The sequence below is a fragment of the Mustela putorius genome, unplaced genomic scaffold (assembly GCF_011764305.1).
Source record: "Mustela putorius furo isolate JIRA1106 unplaced genomic scaffold, ASM1176430v1.1 tig00000129_pilon_pilon_pilon, whole genome shotgun sequence".
In the NCBI taxonomy this organism is placed as follows: Eukaryota; Metazoa; Chordata; class Mammalia; order Carnivora; family Mustelidae; genus Mustela; species Mustela putorius.
Window position 1 is genome coordinate 5,886,401 of NW_025421290.1, and position 15,142 is coordinate 5,901,542.

Consider the following 15,142-nt stretch of genomic DNA (forward strand, 5'->3'; position numbering starts at 1 on the left):
TCCTATCTTATCCATAGCTGTGAATCTGATAAGCTATCATGCCCTATCTTCAGGAGGTTATTGGACTTTCGCTAAAGCAAATCTTTTTAGCTTTTTTTTTTTTTTATCTCTTTATTTCATCTTCCCTCTTCCCAAGACACTGTGATTTGGAAAACATTCTTTTGACTGAAGAGGGAAAACAGTCCCAACTCTGAGGAACAAATGAGCATACGGAAACATCCAAACGATGTTGCATATGGTGACAAGTTGTCAGATCTCGTTTGGCACAGAATGCCTTTTTACTGGATGATATTATCCCCCAAATGTTCATGAGTAATTTCATGTGCAAGAATTTTTTCCCCCTGCTTGGCAGAAATTTCCTTCAGGACAAGGTCCACAACTCATTTCTTTTATATCACTCCCCCAAATGCATAGTACAGTCTGTTCCTCACACCAGAAACTCAGTAAACACCAAGGACTGACTTAGTGTAGGGAGATCCCTTGCGTGGAAACTTCCCCTGGATGAGAGTGACATAATGAGCACAGAAAGACTTTGAAATGCCTATTTCTTCCACAAGCATACCTCTCCTTCCCCCATCCAACCCTTTCTTCAAAGGCATTTTCAGTCTTAGATGTACCTAAGCAGAAGTAGAAGCCAGGACCCACTCCCAAACTATAGCATCCAGAACCGTCTGGAGTTGGATTAAGGAGTTAGTGATTAAGCCAATGGAGTCATAAACTTCAGCTGCATTTGGGGGTTTTGTTGTTGTTGTGTTGTTTTGGGGGGGCGGTTATAGGATGTGACTTTGGAGGGGAGTCTGTACTAAAACACTTTCCCAAGTCCCCTTGTTTATAAAATGGGAATAATAATACCCATCTAGAAGGGCTGTTCTGGGGGTTAAAGACGGCAAGCAAGTGACAGGATAATCCCAGAGAAAGCTGATACAAGAGGGGAATTGAGAAAACAACCATGAAAATAGAAACAACTGACCAAGGAAGAATAAACTGAAGAAAGTCAACCAACCATGGATCTGCCTTCGAGGAAGCAGAGCAGGAGCTGCCGAATGCCTTACAGACAGCTGAGAACGCATAGGGCAGGGAACAGGACTATAAACAATATTCTACTACTAACAGTGGGTCAACGGCAATGGGTAAGGCTCAGCGCTACCTCCATCTTTAAAGGCAGATTACTGATAGATTTAACATCAAACAAAAGCAGAAAGGCTGAAACACAGTTGGGACTTAAGATGAAACTTTTTTTTTTTTTTTTTTTTTTTTTTTTAACTTCTGGGTATCTACTAGAAGTCTGGCCCATGCTGAGTACTTTACATAAATGAGCTCATTTAATCCTTTTAATTCTTTAAAGTAGACCTCACATTCCCACTTAAGATGTAGACATTGGGGCTTGGTGAAATTAAGCAACTTGTCCAAGGAGAGAGTGCTAATACAGGGGTGGAACTGACATCTGAATTCCGGTCTGACTCTAAATCAGACCCTCTCTCAGGGCTACACATGCACACAGAACACAGGAACGGGACCACTGAAATGACATCAAGACCAATCCCTTATCTCCACCTTCATGTGTTAATCAGCTAGACTACTGAGTACCAGAAACCGCCAGGAAAACCTGATGGCCACAAACTCCTCCCAATCGGAGTGGGGGTGGGGGGGAAGGGTGGGGATTCTCCCTGCCCACGGCTCTAATCCATTTATTGAATAATTAGAGTCTATAAGGCACTAGAGATATATGGAGTAAGCACTCTTTTTTTCCAAAGCAGCTTTGGAATTTAGGGCAAGGAAGAAACACATTTTTTTTTTTTAATAAAAATGATCTGAAGAGCCCCGTATTTTCCAACAGCGGGCCTGGTCCAGAAATTGATCATTGTTAAATTACTCCCTCAAAATACTCAAGTATGTCTAATCTGTGCCATCAGTGCTTTCCAGAGTTAAAGCCTAATGGACTCCCACTAGCGACAGAAATCTTCCTCAGAGATGAAGAACATTGGGTTTTGAGTGACAAACCCTCCTTCAAATCACAAAGAAAAATTCCGGTTTTATAAAGCTCCCCACCCCACCCCCGCCAAGCCGGGGCCTCTCTTCACCTGCTACCTTCCCCATCACACTGACAGAAGCCTTCACAGTTCCTCTGGAATAGAAGGGCCAGGGTGCACAGTATTTGGGAGTTCTAACTAGGGACGGTTAAATAAGAGGCAGATGCACAGAGACATTTATCAAAACATTTACCACCCAATAAGCACCCATAATGAGAACTATCTGGAGCGTCTGCCTTCCAAATAACTCAGAACAAGGCTGCCAAAATGCGTAGACCCGGATGGGGATGTCCATCACAGTCTGTGCTACTCTGTGACACTCAGCAACCCTGGCTGATGAAATCAGCACCACCTGGGACTGGGAAAGACACAGGTGAGGAGCCGCTGGAATAATGAAGTCCCCAACATAAGGCCACCATGAAGGGGCTACGTGAACTTCTGAACTTTCCGGCATGCAGGGTACAGAAAGGAGCTTGTAAGAATGGCATCCCAGCCAAAGGGGACGTCTGTTCTGGGCCAGAGGGAGTAAAAAAGGGACAAAGTCTGGCAAGGGAAAACCAAATAATAAATGAGCACAATGCCAGAGCCCCTAGCCCAGGCCTTTTATTTCCCTCCAGATGGTCCAGCAGCTGAACAGCTATGTGGAATGTCTGGATGCCCCTCTTGGCTCAGCCGCTTTCCTTGGGTATCACAATAGATGCTTTTAGGTTTGTGTTCAGACATAGCTGCTGGGGATCCACAGACCAGGCAGTGACCACCAAGTGACTAATTTAGTTACTTTATAACGAAAGTGGTCAACATGGACAAACCGTGCTCTGGGAACACTTTTCATTCACGCCATTAGCTTTCACCATTTGGCAAGTCGGAGCCTCATAATGCCAAAGATCAAATTAAAATGTTTCTTTTTCTTCTCTCTCTCTCTTTATGCAACCACTCTAATTGCAAAGATTTCCATTCTTAACATTTGGATTCATTTCAGTATAAAACGAAATAGTGACAAGAATAAATTCAAGTTGAGCGAAAGCTTAATAGAAAAAGCGACTATTTACAAATCTATATAGGATATTTCTGCCAGAAACCACAGCTGCTAATCACAACGACTCCCGTCAGGTAGCCTCCTCTGGGCTCCGACAGTACCTCATTCCTAGCTGGATACCACAGGCACCTGAGTATCACCAGGAATAAAGTCACGGGATACAGATACAACACAAAAGTTTAAATGCCACTGCAGAGAAACAAAAATGACGTTACATATATTTAAAAGACAATAACCACCTTGGTTAAACTACACTATTAAACTGAATTTAACCAAGGACCGTCTCCTAGCATTTATTCTAAAACATTAAAAAAATTTTAGTATGTGACTATTCTGAACCATGTGCCAAACCCAAGCTTTTGTTAAACCTAACAGTGAGGTGGATTACCAATCAAGTACTTAACTCAGGATAGCTGGAGGAAAAAAAAAAATCATTATTCTAGCACAATGTAGAGTCAATAACCTGTAATCAGCTACTAAGTAAAATTAGAGAAGCAGAAAACAGAGCTCCATGTTTGTTACTTTCTTAAAAAAGAGACTGCTCATAACAACTTTCACTTCTTGAGCCATATTTACTGGAATTAATTCAGAATGCCTGCAGCTAGGGGCACAGTCCCCCCTCCCCTGGGGGGGGGGGGAGGAGAATCTCTTTTACTGCCTATAAACAATGTTTTCTCAACTTTGTATTTTATGTGAATGGTAGGACATAAATACTTTGTAACTGTTCTATTCAAAAGCTTCAATAAATGAGTAACTGCTGATATACATTGCAACAAAGAAGTGTCCTAATTTAAAAAAAAAAAAGTTGCTCACTTGTATATTCCCATAATCTTTTTAAAATTCTATTTTATTTGTAAATAAGAGAAAAACATCTTTTTGCAAGCCGTGGTCTCTCCACAACTTCCTGCCCAACAGATGTAAGCTCAATAGCCAGAATTCCAACCACATAATTTATTGGCTTACAGATGAATTGGCATCTATAAAAATAAACCTCCTGAAAAGGCTTTAGGCTGCTTGAATCCAGCTAACTTGCCAACCCTTTATCAACGTGAGACTGATAAAATGTATTTTCATTATCAACACAAAATGGAAGCATCAAGACTGGTGAAATGTTAGTTTAGAAAGTCATTTGCAGTGACATTTAAAACAATTTATTTTAACATTTGACTTATGATAAGAATATTGCCCATTAAATTAAGGTTGGCTGTTCAGAATTCACTGGGGTCCTCTTCTCCCCCTCTGTGACAGTCAACATCTTTTGATATTAAGGGTCATAGCATATCTAAAGTGAAAAAAGACGAAGAAAGAAACCAGGCCGTTCTGAGCAAATGCCTATTAAAATGACTGATCCTTGACATTTTTTAATGTGAAGACTGTGCCTCTGACGGCTTCCTTTCCACTGCCCCTGTAAAGCCTTCTCTGCCTTGGCTATATCTTTATTGATGCCCAACCCATGTGGAACATCTATAAGTCCTTCCCTTTATCTCTACTGCAGTTCAGAATGGTTTCCCCTGCAGAATCACCAGGGAACAGGTGAAAATAAATCTGTAAACAAACTCCCCAGCAGTTCATTTCACCTCCTTAAGAACACTGACAACAGCTGAAGAGACAGCAAACTGCTTTTCAGCCAGCCTGTAATGCTACTTTTACACACAGTCTGGAAATCTTCACAACACCCCCACCACCAAACCGACAAACCTCAACTCTAGAGCCAGTATTTCAGGTCATCCACTAATATGCTAGCCACTAGAGAAGATTCAAGACAAAATTAAGCTGACACAGGAAAAATATATTTCCTTGTAGAATGGCAAGCCTCAGGAAACAAGCAGACATAAATTTCTGTCAACCTATTTAAGGGAGCCCCACTGAGAAATCCTCCATGGCCTCAGGAGCTCGGCCCATATGCCAGGATGGATTTTACCGGGATTTTAATCCTAAAAAGCTACTATGGCAGTCACAAAAAACAACTAGGCTATCTGATTTGATTTCATAAATTAAGAGTTAAGTTGTCTGGCAAGTCCACCTCAGGAATCTCGCTGCCGCTGTTGAGTAAAGAAGGCCCAGGTTCTCATAATCGCTAAGTTGTCGAAACAAGATACAGGGTAGAGCAATCTTTACACCCCCCATTTTCTGTGCACCTTGACCTCGGTTTGTCAGGGCTGGGACTAGGAAAACGCCTCTTTCTCTGTCTCTCAACTTCACAGAAAGAACCTTCTGCAGTAAAGTGTTTCCATCAGCTTTGTCCTTTTGTCAGGACCGGTGTGGTGGTCGCAGAAGCCCAGCACTGGGAATCCTGGAAGCTTCTCCCGCAGCACGCCACACTTCCATTCCAGTGGTCTGGCGATCAAGGTTTTCAGGCAATAACCGCGTGTCATTTGGTCCTTTTCCCCTTAGTTCTTGCTCAGTGCACTGGGAAAGTCTTGCTATATGCGTTCCCCCCGCCCCCGCCTTCTGAGATGCCCCCCTTTAGGGACCCCAAACAGCTCTCCGTTGCTCAGACAGCCCAGGCTTATCACCTCGAGTTTCCCCAGAGGGGTTTCTCTTCCGCGGCTCCATCACGAGGCTGCCTTGGTGGCACAAGCCAACAGCACCACCACCCTTTCTGCTCCCTCCCGGCGTCAAGTCCGCTCCTGGGTCTACACACAGAAGCGGCTTTCAATCGCCGTCGGCTGGCCGGGACCGCGGGGGCGGCCGAGCAGCCCAGACGCAGCCGCGCTGCTGGGCGGGGAGGCGGAGGTGCAGCCGGAGGGCGGGCGCGCCGCCCGACTCCCCGGGCAACCTGTGATGCCGATGCGTCTCCGACCTGCCTGCCCGTTGCACCCCAGAAACCTCAAACACCCCATTGTGTCACCAGGAGGCACGCCGCCTCGGCCCCCGCCGTCCTCGCCTACCTTCAGGCGGCCTCTCCGTTGCGCCCGCACCGCCGGCCGCCCGCCTCCAGTGCTCTGCAAAGCGAAGGAGGACGCTTTGTTAGGGCTCAAGAAGCGGGACAATACTTCGCAGCCGGCGCCGCGGTTCCGGGCGGGCGTCCTTCAAAAGGACGCGACTGGGGACCCGCGCGAGCGTCATTTCCATATGTAAGGAGCCAGCGCGTACAAAAGCGCGGCTCTCCGGGGCTGCGGCGCGCATCCTCCCCGCCCGCCGGCCCGCCCCCCGGCAGCGCAGCCCGCGCCTCCAGGACCAGCCCCTCCTCCCGCCCGCGAAGCCGCCCCCTCCCCGCCTCGTCCCCCGGGGGCGCCCCGCGCGCAGGGACAGCTCCCGCCCGGGCCCCGAAGGGGAAGCCCCAACCCGTCCCGGTGTGGGGTCCGCCCTGGGCGCGCAGGGCCCTGCCGACGGCGCGGGGGCGGCGCGAGGCCTCTGCGCACCCCCAGGCCGCGGGGCCGGGGACCCCGGGAGTGGGCTCCTTGCTTACCGCGTTCCGGGGCTCAAGCGCCCGGCGCCGCCGCGGGGACCATGGCCGCGGGCGCACTCAGGGCTCGGAGGCGGCGGCAGCGGGACGGCCGCGCCCAGCGCGCTCCGCTCCCGGCTCGGCCGCGGCCACCCGGAGCTTTGGACGCCGGGGAGGAAGGGCCAGGCCCGCGCGGGGAGGAGGAGCCAGGGCGACGCCGGCCTGGGCGCGGCTCCTCCTCCGCGGCCCGCGGCGCTGGGGGCGGCCCCGGGAGGAGCGCCGAGCGGTGTCCCGGCCCCCGCGGGGTCCTTCCCCCCAGCCCCCAACTCGACGCAGACTGCGCCCCGGCTCCTGGGGACTGCTCGGGTCACGGGAACACAGCCCCGGTCCCGGCTTGGCTGCTGCGTGACGCTAGAGCGGTCGCTTTGGAGATTTGAACTTGGAAAAGCCAGGTTCGCGGGGTGCAGGTGGAAGAGGTCGCCGCCGAGCAGGAGCTAGCGCGTCCACCCCGCGACCCCCCTGCCCTCTAGTCTCTCCTTCCAAACCCGCCCGCTCACATTCGGCTGCCCTTAGGACTCCCAGCCATCCACGTCTCCGTGTGGAGGAATGGCCTCCTCCTCCAGCCAGCGGGACCTTAAGGTAGGGACTCAGGTGCCTCTCTTGCCCCCGGGCGGTCCTGGATTTCTTGGCCCTTGAGCGCTCTTCGGCCGTCCTTGAAAGAGGGCTCCAGAAGACAGAAGAGCTCTAGACTTGACTGAACTCTGGAAAGAGGGTGATCCCCCTACCAAGTCTAGACTGGGCTCCGCACCTGCCCACCATGTCTTCAGAGGCTCCCGCCTCCTATCTAGCCTTCCGCGGGTACATCCAACCCTTGGTCACTAGCCACACCGGACGAAAAATCCTTGGAACTGGTAGTTCTCCAGCCAACGGTTGTTCAGTATTTACCGCTTCCTACCCCTACTCCACAGCTCCCCCAGAGTCTCTCCTTTTTCACTCCGCCCACCCCCGTCTCTACACTTCTGATCTAGATACAAATAGGATCCCAAGTCCAGGCCTTCAGGCAACAGCTGTGGGCAGGTGACATCCACTTTGCTCTCTTTGAACGGCAGGGTTAAATGCATTGGACTTGAAGAAGGAGCCGCCTGATTTCTTATAACCCACAAGTCTGGTTATTTCTGCAAGAAACTGGAGAATATTCCCTTGCTACTGAAAGAACAAGGGATAGACGGGAAGGAAACCAGCATTTATTGAGAATCTAGTGTGCTGGAAACTTAGCAGAAATGATCTTACTTAATCCTGGCACCATCTTTAGAAGAGAGACATTATACCAATTTTGCAGATAAGGAAACTGGGCCTCAGAGTAGCCAGGGAGCTTGTTCAATGTCACACAGCTAGTACTTAGCTGAGATTCAAAAGCAGATTACATATGTAACAAAACTGCACCAAACTAAATACACAAATGAGTACATACAAAAGAGGGGACATTGAATAAGGCCCTAGGACTGTATCAACGTCAGTTTCCTGGTTTTGATATTGTACTACAGTTATTCAAAATATTACTATCAGATAAAAGGTCTATAAGGGGTCTCTCTATACTATTTCTTAAAACTTAATGTGAATCTCCAGTTCCCCAAATTAAAAGGTTTTTTTTTTAAGTATATCAGTCTTATTTTAGAACCAAGTTCTCTTTCCACACATACTCACTCCTTCCCCCACCCTCCGCTTTTAATACTCTTATCACATACACACTTATATACTTTATGCACGGTTCCATCCAGTAGTAATTAGACAACACACAGACACACTGTTAAGTGGATAGCTAACTTGTGACCAGAATACTTACGTAGGTGTCATCTTATAAATAGAGAAAATTGTTCACTGGGGAGGGAAACAGCCAATAGTCTTAAAAGGTAAGAATGAAGAGATGTTTCCTTTTTTCACCTAATCTCGGCCATGGGAGCCTCATCCTATGTTCTCTGAGCAACCCTTTTTACCTGCAAGAATCCTTAAGCTTGGGATTGCTCATTAATTCAAAATGGTGATTCTTGGGAGTCGGGATTCTGGAGGTGGTATTCATTCCCTATGAAAAAAGGTCAGAATTGGTGGGAGTTGTGTGGTTTGAGAAACGGAAGATACTCTTTCTTGAGGGGGGAGAGTGGGGTGGAGTTAATGCTGGGGCTAGAAACCTGGGATGACATCCAACCTCCAGCCTTGCGGCCTAGGAGGGGGGAGAGCCCAGAGCATGGCTACTTTACGGTGTAGTTTTGCAAGGACAGTCTTACCAAGGCAGATAATTTAATACCGTGTGCCTGCAATTTAGGTAGCACGGGGCAGGGGCAGGGGGGGGAGGTCAATCTTAGTGCAGTCTAGAGTCACTGGAAAAAAAGCAGGGACTTACCTTAGAACCTATTACTTGTGCTTTTCTGTTAAACAAAAATGAAGATAGCAGAAATAGTAGCCAGGTTTCAAATCTGCATAATACGCAATAGAAGGAAAAAAGAAAAGAGCCAGAAACATTTACCCAGCCTTTACAGACTACATTTCACTTTTATCCATTGCAGTTCATCTGTCTCTGATATTAACTCTTACCTTACAAAGAGCCTTGTTCAGGGACTCAGGATCCTTTAAGTATTAAGGTAGATGACATTTTTGAGTGGCTTTTGGCAACACTTTTCAGTATTGGATTGGCTTTCTCAGGTGGCTAAAAGCTCTAAAAAGTTAACCAAAGAATAATCGAGGGAATAATCTTTCTTCTTGAAGTAACTTTGTAATGATTAGTTTAAAATCAGGACAACAAAAGTGAATTTTTTTTTTTTTTAAGAGAGAGAAAATTCAGGCTTTGTAAATTTCCTGGGATCTACAGAGTTATCTTTCTTTGCTGGGCAAGGAAAGCCCATAGTTCTAACCAGACTGAGTCTACTCTCCCCCAGAGTCGCACTCAAGTGTAAGTTATTTCTTTCACAGTACAGTGAAAAACAAAGCAAAACAGGTGGCTTGCCTTCAGCTCAGGTCATGGTCCCAGGGTTCTGAGATCGAGCCCCACATCAGTCTCCCTGCTCTGCAAGGAGCCTGCTTCTCCCTCTCCCTCTGCAGCTCCCCCTGTGTGTTCAGTCTCCCTCTCTCTCTTTGGCAAATAAATAACATCTTTAAAAAACAGAAACAAAAAACAAAACAAAACAAAAATGCTTCTGTCCCTCCGTGGTAACTCCCAGCCCTTCTACACTTCTTCATTTAATGCCTTTCTTATTTCTCTGACCATGTGAACTGATCAGAAACAATCTTTAGGGTGCCTGGGTGGCTCAGTGGGTTAAGCCTCTGCCTTCAGCTCAGGTCATAATCTTGAGGTCCTCAGATGGAGCCCTGCATAGGGCTCTCTGCTCAGCAGGAAGTCTGCTTCCCCCTCTCTCTCTGTCTGCCTCTCTGCCTACTTGTGATCTCTGTGTGTGTATGTGTGTGTCAAATAAATAAATAAAATCTTAAAAAAGAAAGAAAGAAAGAAACAACCTTCAGGTGAGTTAAAGAGCCTCATCAGGGAGGGCTAAATGGTTAAAGCAGATCATCATTTCTAGTCCAAGCCAGGGACTGTCTGGGTGGAAGGGGCACCATACTCTCCTGCCAAGAACCAAAGGAAATGAGTGGTAAAAGGAGGAAGGGGGAAATTTGGGTTCCACCCAGATGCACAAGTCAAAGCCCAAGAGAAAATTTCAGTGACAAAATAATGGTGGTAAGAACCAGGAAGATGCTGGGAAGAAAGGAGATATATACCAGAAAAGGACAGGAAATAGAAGGCAAACTGATTTACACTTTCGTCTCTGAAGAAACCTCATTAAGAATTAGGATTCCCCATTTTCCCTCATGAAATACATGAAAGAAGAGGACATGGGGATTTAGCACAATTTAATTCGTTATTATTACTTTTAAAGTAAGCATTGAATTACCTACTTTGTGCCTACAACTGTCCTGAAATCATGAGATATTCAACAGAAACATCAACCTTGGCTCTTGCCCTTGACTGTGTCATTCTCCCTCAAGGAAGCAAAAAACATACAGAGGAGAGAGTAAGGGAATAACGTTAGGTAGTACTGGATTGTTGTTGTTGTTGTTCTTTAAATTTTATTTATTTGAGAGAGAGAGAGAGAGAGAGAGAGAGAAAGTACAAGCAGGGAGAGGGGCAGAGGGAGAGACAGACTTCCTACTGAGCAGGGAGCCTAACCAAGACCTCAATCCCAGGACCTTGGGATCATGACCTGAGCCAGACGATGACCTGAGCCAAAGACAGATGTTTAACCAACTGAGCCCCTGAGGCGCCCCTAGGTAGCACTGGATTCTAACTAGGTCCTCCAGTTGGGGGACACACACATATAGCATGACAGAGAAGAGAGGGATGAGTCCCCTAAAACACGACTTCCATTAGATGATTCAGCCCAGCATCTGTCATGTCACGTCCTAGATCTCCTTCCTGATAGGCAAGGCCCACTTGATACTTGCAGATGGATGTTTGCTCGGTGTCCCCCAACAACACACCCTCCTTCCACTCTGCCCTTATGGGGCTCTGAATCCCTGAATCTTCCCTGTGCTGCTCTTTCTGCCCCGATCATCAGGCTGAAGTCATATTGCAATACCCTGTCTCTGTTTCTCTGTCTGCTGTTCTTTATTTGACCCAGCAGTTAACACACAGCAGGAAGTGGTTATTGAACATGTGCCTTCTGGAGCTCATGAACTGAGCATTTAGGTGCTTTCCAAATATTTGGCACTCCCACGGGGAAGAGATGTTGCATGCGTGTGTGTGGCAGGGGAGGAGGGCTGCTCTTTACTTTCGGTAGCATCTATTTTCATGTCTCTGCAATCTGGAAATGTTCTACTGTTCTAGAAATTAAAGATTGACACTCGAGCTTCACTCAAAGGAGAAGAAAATTAAATTCTAGTTTAAGGAACATTGCCGTTCCTTCCCCCTCACACTCTCTTCAACACTTAGCCAGCATGACATGAAATTTTTACCTCTTGTTCTAAAAAGACCTTTGCATGGAAAAATGATATAACATTTTTTCCCAAGCAAGACTACTGCAAGTTTTCTAGAATTTGAGGTGCATCCAGATGAAATGGGAATCCAGAAACATATTTTTAAATAGTTCAATAAATAAATACATTTATCAAACCGTTCTGTCCCATAAAAATGTAATATAAGACACATGTATAATTCTATAATTTCTAGTAGCCACAATTTAAATAGTAAATTAGGAAACTTTATGTTCTATTTAACCCAGGATACCTCAAATTGTTATCATTTCCACACATAATCGATATAAAAATTTTTAATGATATACCTGACGTTTGCATTTGTACTGAGTCTTAGCAATCTGGTGATTTGGGGCACCGGCCACACATCTCAGTTTAGACCAGCCATATGTGGCCAGTGGTTACTGTAGCTCACAGTGCAATGTTAGGACAAGAAGAGGATTCTAATTTCATCTCACCTCATTCCTTCTTGTTACTAGGAACTTGGGTTCCGGATGGTTGGGTGCCTTGCTCCACATAATCTCATAGTGACCCCATCAGATGCCCAGGCAAGCTCAGCCCCCACTCACACCCCCTTTCGTGGTTAGTTTGCCTGGGTGATGTGAACAGTTGCCTCAAAAGAAAGCCTGGTGTTTAGAGACTTTTTTTTTTTTTTAAATCACTACCCTCTAAAACCTTTGGATCCCCCAAAAGTATCTTTAAAATAAAATTTCAGAAGAAAATAGCCCAATATATATTATTTTAATACTTAGAAATGACAGCCCTGTAGGCCATGTGCACCACAACCTACCGGATTTCTGCTCAGCCGTATCTGAGTCTGCAAGGCACCCAGCAGAGAGAGAGAGAGCTAGAGGCTCAGAAGGCACTGCTGAGCATGGCCTGTCCCCCAGGGATATGAGAAGTGGTGCTTCTCCATCATCTACCCTTCATCTCCCCCACATTGGCTCCTGCCAGCCTCCTGAGGACCAGGATATTGTTTTCCATGATTAATCTCAAAGACCTTCAAATAACTGAGTAACCCTTTGTCTTCATTCTGCACATTTCATGGAGCTTTATATTCTGAACCAAGCCAGAGCTGCTTGTGGGGAAATGACCATTTCCAACACAGAAAATGAGACCCATGGAAGAGAGCGTTGCTTCCAATAATGAGGACATCTGGGAGTAAGCCGTATAATGAGGGCATCTTTGCACCTGGGTTGGTGAGAAAGCAATTAACACATCATTACAAAAAACAACATAAATCTTTGATTTGTATTTTGTTTTCAATTGGGAGGAAATGAGTACAGTTCTCTAGGGATAGAAATTAGAGCTCTTTGCACCAAAATGGTGAGGTCAAAGAGATGATAAATTTTATGGTAGCAAGGTCTCACATTTCAATCTACCAAAATTGCCATCTTAGAGGCTGGGGTTTGGGGGCCGCCATTGAAATGTCCAGATACTATACTCAGACTTTAATAAAAAATGTATTTTGTCTGATTCTTGATTATTGATTATCTATATGATGAGTAATATCATTCAACCTTATCTCTGGGTCCTCTGAAGTATAAATAAGATAGAAAGAAACAAGATCAGCAGACAGAAAAATCAGGGTCTATTTATGTGTGTCTAGTCACAAGTCAAAATCAAGAACAGGAAGAACTGTGTGTGTGTGTACGACAGATGAGAGAGAGAGAGAGAAAGAGAGAGAGAGAAAATAAGTAGGTACGCTGGATAGATTCTGTTTGTCCTTCTGGATGCCCTCTCTGCCCTTCTTCATCTGCCCTATGTCCTTAGAGGCCAGCTTAGATGTGCTGTGTGATGGGGCTGTTTTGCACCTGGCTTCCCATTAGGTTCAGCTGACGGGATCACTGGTAAAAGGAGGAATGAAGGAGCACGAGATCGGGGTTTTTGGCCAGCTTGCTCCGTGTAGGGTCCCTTAGGCTGGCGGCATCCCTTAAAATCACAACTTCTGTCCCACAGCCCTCCCCTTGCCTCTCCATCACCAGTTCTCCACTTTCCAGTGGAGCCTAGGGTTGGTAGTGGCCCCCCCTGTTACCAGTTTCCAGACTCTCCTTGTCTCTCTCCCACCCCACCCCTTCATAACCAGTCCTTTGATTAACTATCCTCCAAATATCTAATTTGAGTGTATCTACTATTTTCTTCTGAATTTTGATTGATAAAGTAGGTATGCATGCATTTCTTGCCCCGGAAACATGGCCCTTCTCTATGTCAGCATGAAATGCCTTGAATTTTCCCATTGCACAGAATTTTAAGCCATTTCCCCAGAAGCAGACCCTGAGATGAGGATCTGGGTGCGAGAATGTTGTTAAAGAAGGGTTCATTAGTTCCGTAAGGGAGTTCAGGGGAGGAGAAGGATGGGGAGGGAGGAACAAGACGGGGAATGTAGAAGAGAAGGAACCAGCCCAGGGCACAGTTTCAGGCAAAGTCCCAATCTCAGCTAAATCTTGAATGGAGCTCTGGAATCAGGGGAGCTGGGCTTTCAATCTCCTGGAAGGAAAAAGGGAGTCAGGGACCCAAGAGTGTCCAGACAGAGGACCATCAATTTATACTTCATGTATATTCCCTGTAATCTGAAATTAGTTAGGGAGAGAAAGAAAGAAAGTTAGTTAGGGAGGGAAGACATGCTTATTATTAATTGGCTTAATAATGGAGTTATTGGTAGAGAGGAATAACATACTCCAGATACTAAAAAAAAACTTATTACAGCAGATGCTAATGAAAGCAGATGCTTTGAAAAACACTACATGTAATCAACTAGGTTTTACTTCAATGGGCTCAGTAAATACACTTTGATAGTCGTCAAAATCAAGTCAGGGCTCAGTCTTCTTAAAAAGCAGAGGCATCTTTGTGGGAATCTTAATTACCAGCTGCAGGTAGTAAGTCTGTGGTGTGTGCATGTGCTTGGTTGGGGGGGGGGTGTATCAACACTTGCCATCTCCCTCTGAAGCTTCTAACGCTTGGAAATTTGTCATAGAAGCTTTTCTCATCTGCAGTTCAAACACTTTTTTCAGCAGGAATTTAGCTGAAGTTGAAATCACCATCTGGCATCTCATATTGAACCAGGTCTTTTGTGTGCCAAGAACTTCTTCTTTTGGCAATGATGTTGACTGTGATCTTTCGAAAATGTTTCTGGGGTTGGCAGTCTTGACTGAGCAGAGCAAGCAGCCTGTCTTGGAATTTAGGAAGAGATATGCTGAGCAAATTGTTGCCCTGGGGAGAAAAGTACAAGGTGAAAAGTTGAACCTTAGGTTTTGAAACCCCAGAAGCCCTATTTTTTATTAGTGAGCTAAAACCAGCAAGGGGGGGGGGAATCTCAGCAATATGATTATTAGTAGCAAAATGTTGCAAAAGACCTACAAAATGAGTATTCGGTTCAGACCAATAAACGCTATTTAAGCACTTTCTGGGTGTGAAGTAATATCTTCCCTGCCGTAGGGGCATAAGGACAACTAAGAAGGGGGTCTTCCCTGCCAAGTAACTCACTATCCCGGGCTGGAGGTGCAGAGGTGGAAACAAGGCAGACTATGCCCAGGAGCATAGCTGACACTGTCTGACTCCTCCCAAATGCCTGGGGATCCCGTTTTACCATCCCCGTTCCCCCGCATTCAGCTCTGACATACTTTTGTTTCCAATGGCTTGCACCTATGATGCCTTGAGTGGCTGTCCTTGAGT

General features: G+C 46.1%; 3 protein-coding genes across 14 annotated transcripts in view; 2 read left to right on the top strand and 1 right to left on the bottom strand.

Moving 5' to 3' along the window:
• The window catches only part of NIN (ninein), a 97,575-nt gene extending 90,945 nt beyond the window's left edge, over positions 1-6,630 (bottom strand). For 5 of the 12 annotated variants that reach the window (XM_013056068.2, XM_004738754.3, XM_004738759.3 and 2 more), the window contains exons 1-2: positions 6,479-6,630; positions 5,958-6,011 (exon numbers count right to left, since the gene is read on the bottom strand). The gene's annotated coding sequence lies outside the window, so the exon portion shown is untranslated. Of the gene's footprint in view, positions 1-5,957; positions 6,012-6,478 lie in introns of those variants that run through there. The other 7 variants (XM_004738756.3, XM_013056061.2, XM_004738753.3 and 4 more) reach the window with 4 other exon arrangements.
• LOC123390491 (translation initiation factor IF-2-like) lies at positions 1,127-6,863 on the top strand. The gene is made up of 2 exons (XM_045074578.1): positions 1,127-1,130; positions 5,461-6,863. The coding sequence occupies exons 1-2, from the start codon at positions 1,127-1,129 to the stop codon at positions 6,861-6,863; spliced, it is 1,407 nt and encodes a 468-aa protein (XP_044930513.1).
• The window catches only part of ABHD12B (abhydrolase domain containing 12B), a 63,468-nt gene continuing 54,961 nt past the window's right edge, over positions 6,636-15,142 (top strand). The window contains exon 1 of the mRNA XM_045069357.1: positions 6,636-7,093. The gene's annotated coding sequence lies outside the window, so the exon portion shown is untranslated. The remainder of the gene's footprint in view (positions 7,094-15,142) is intronic.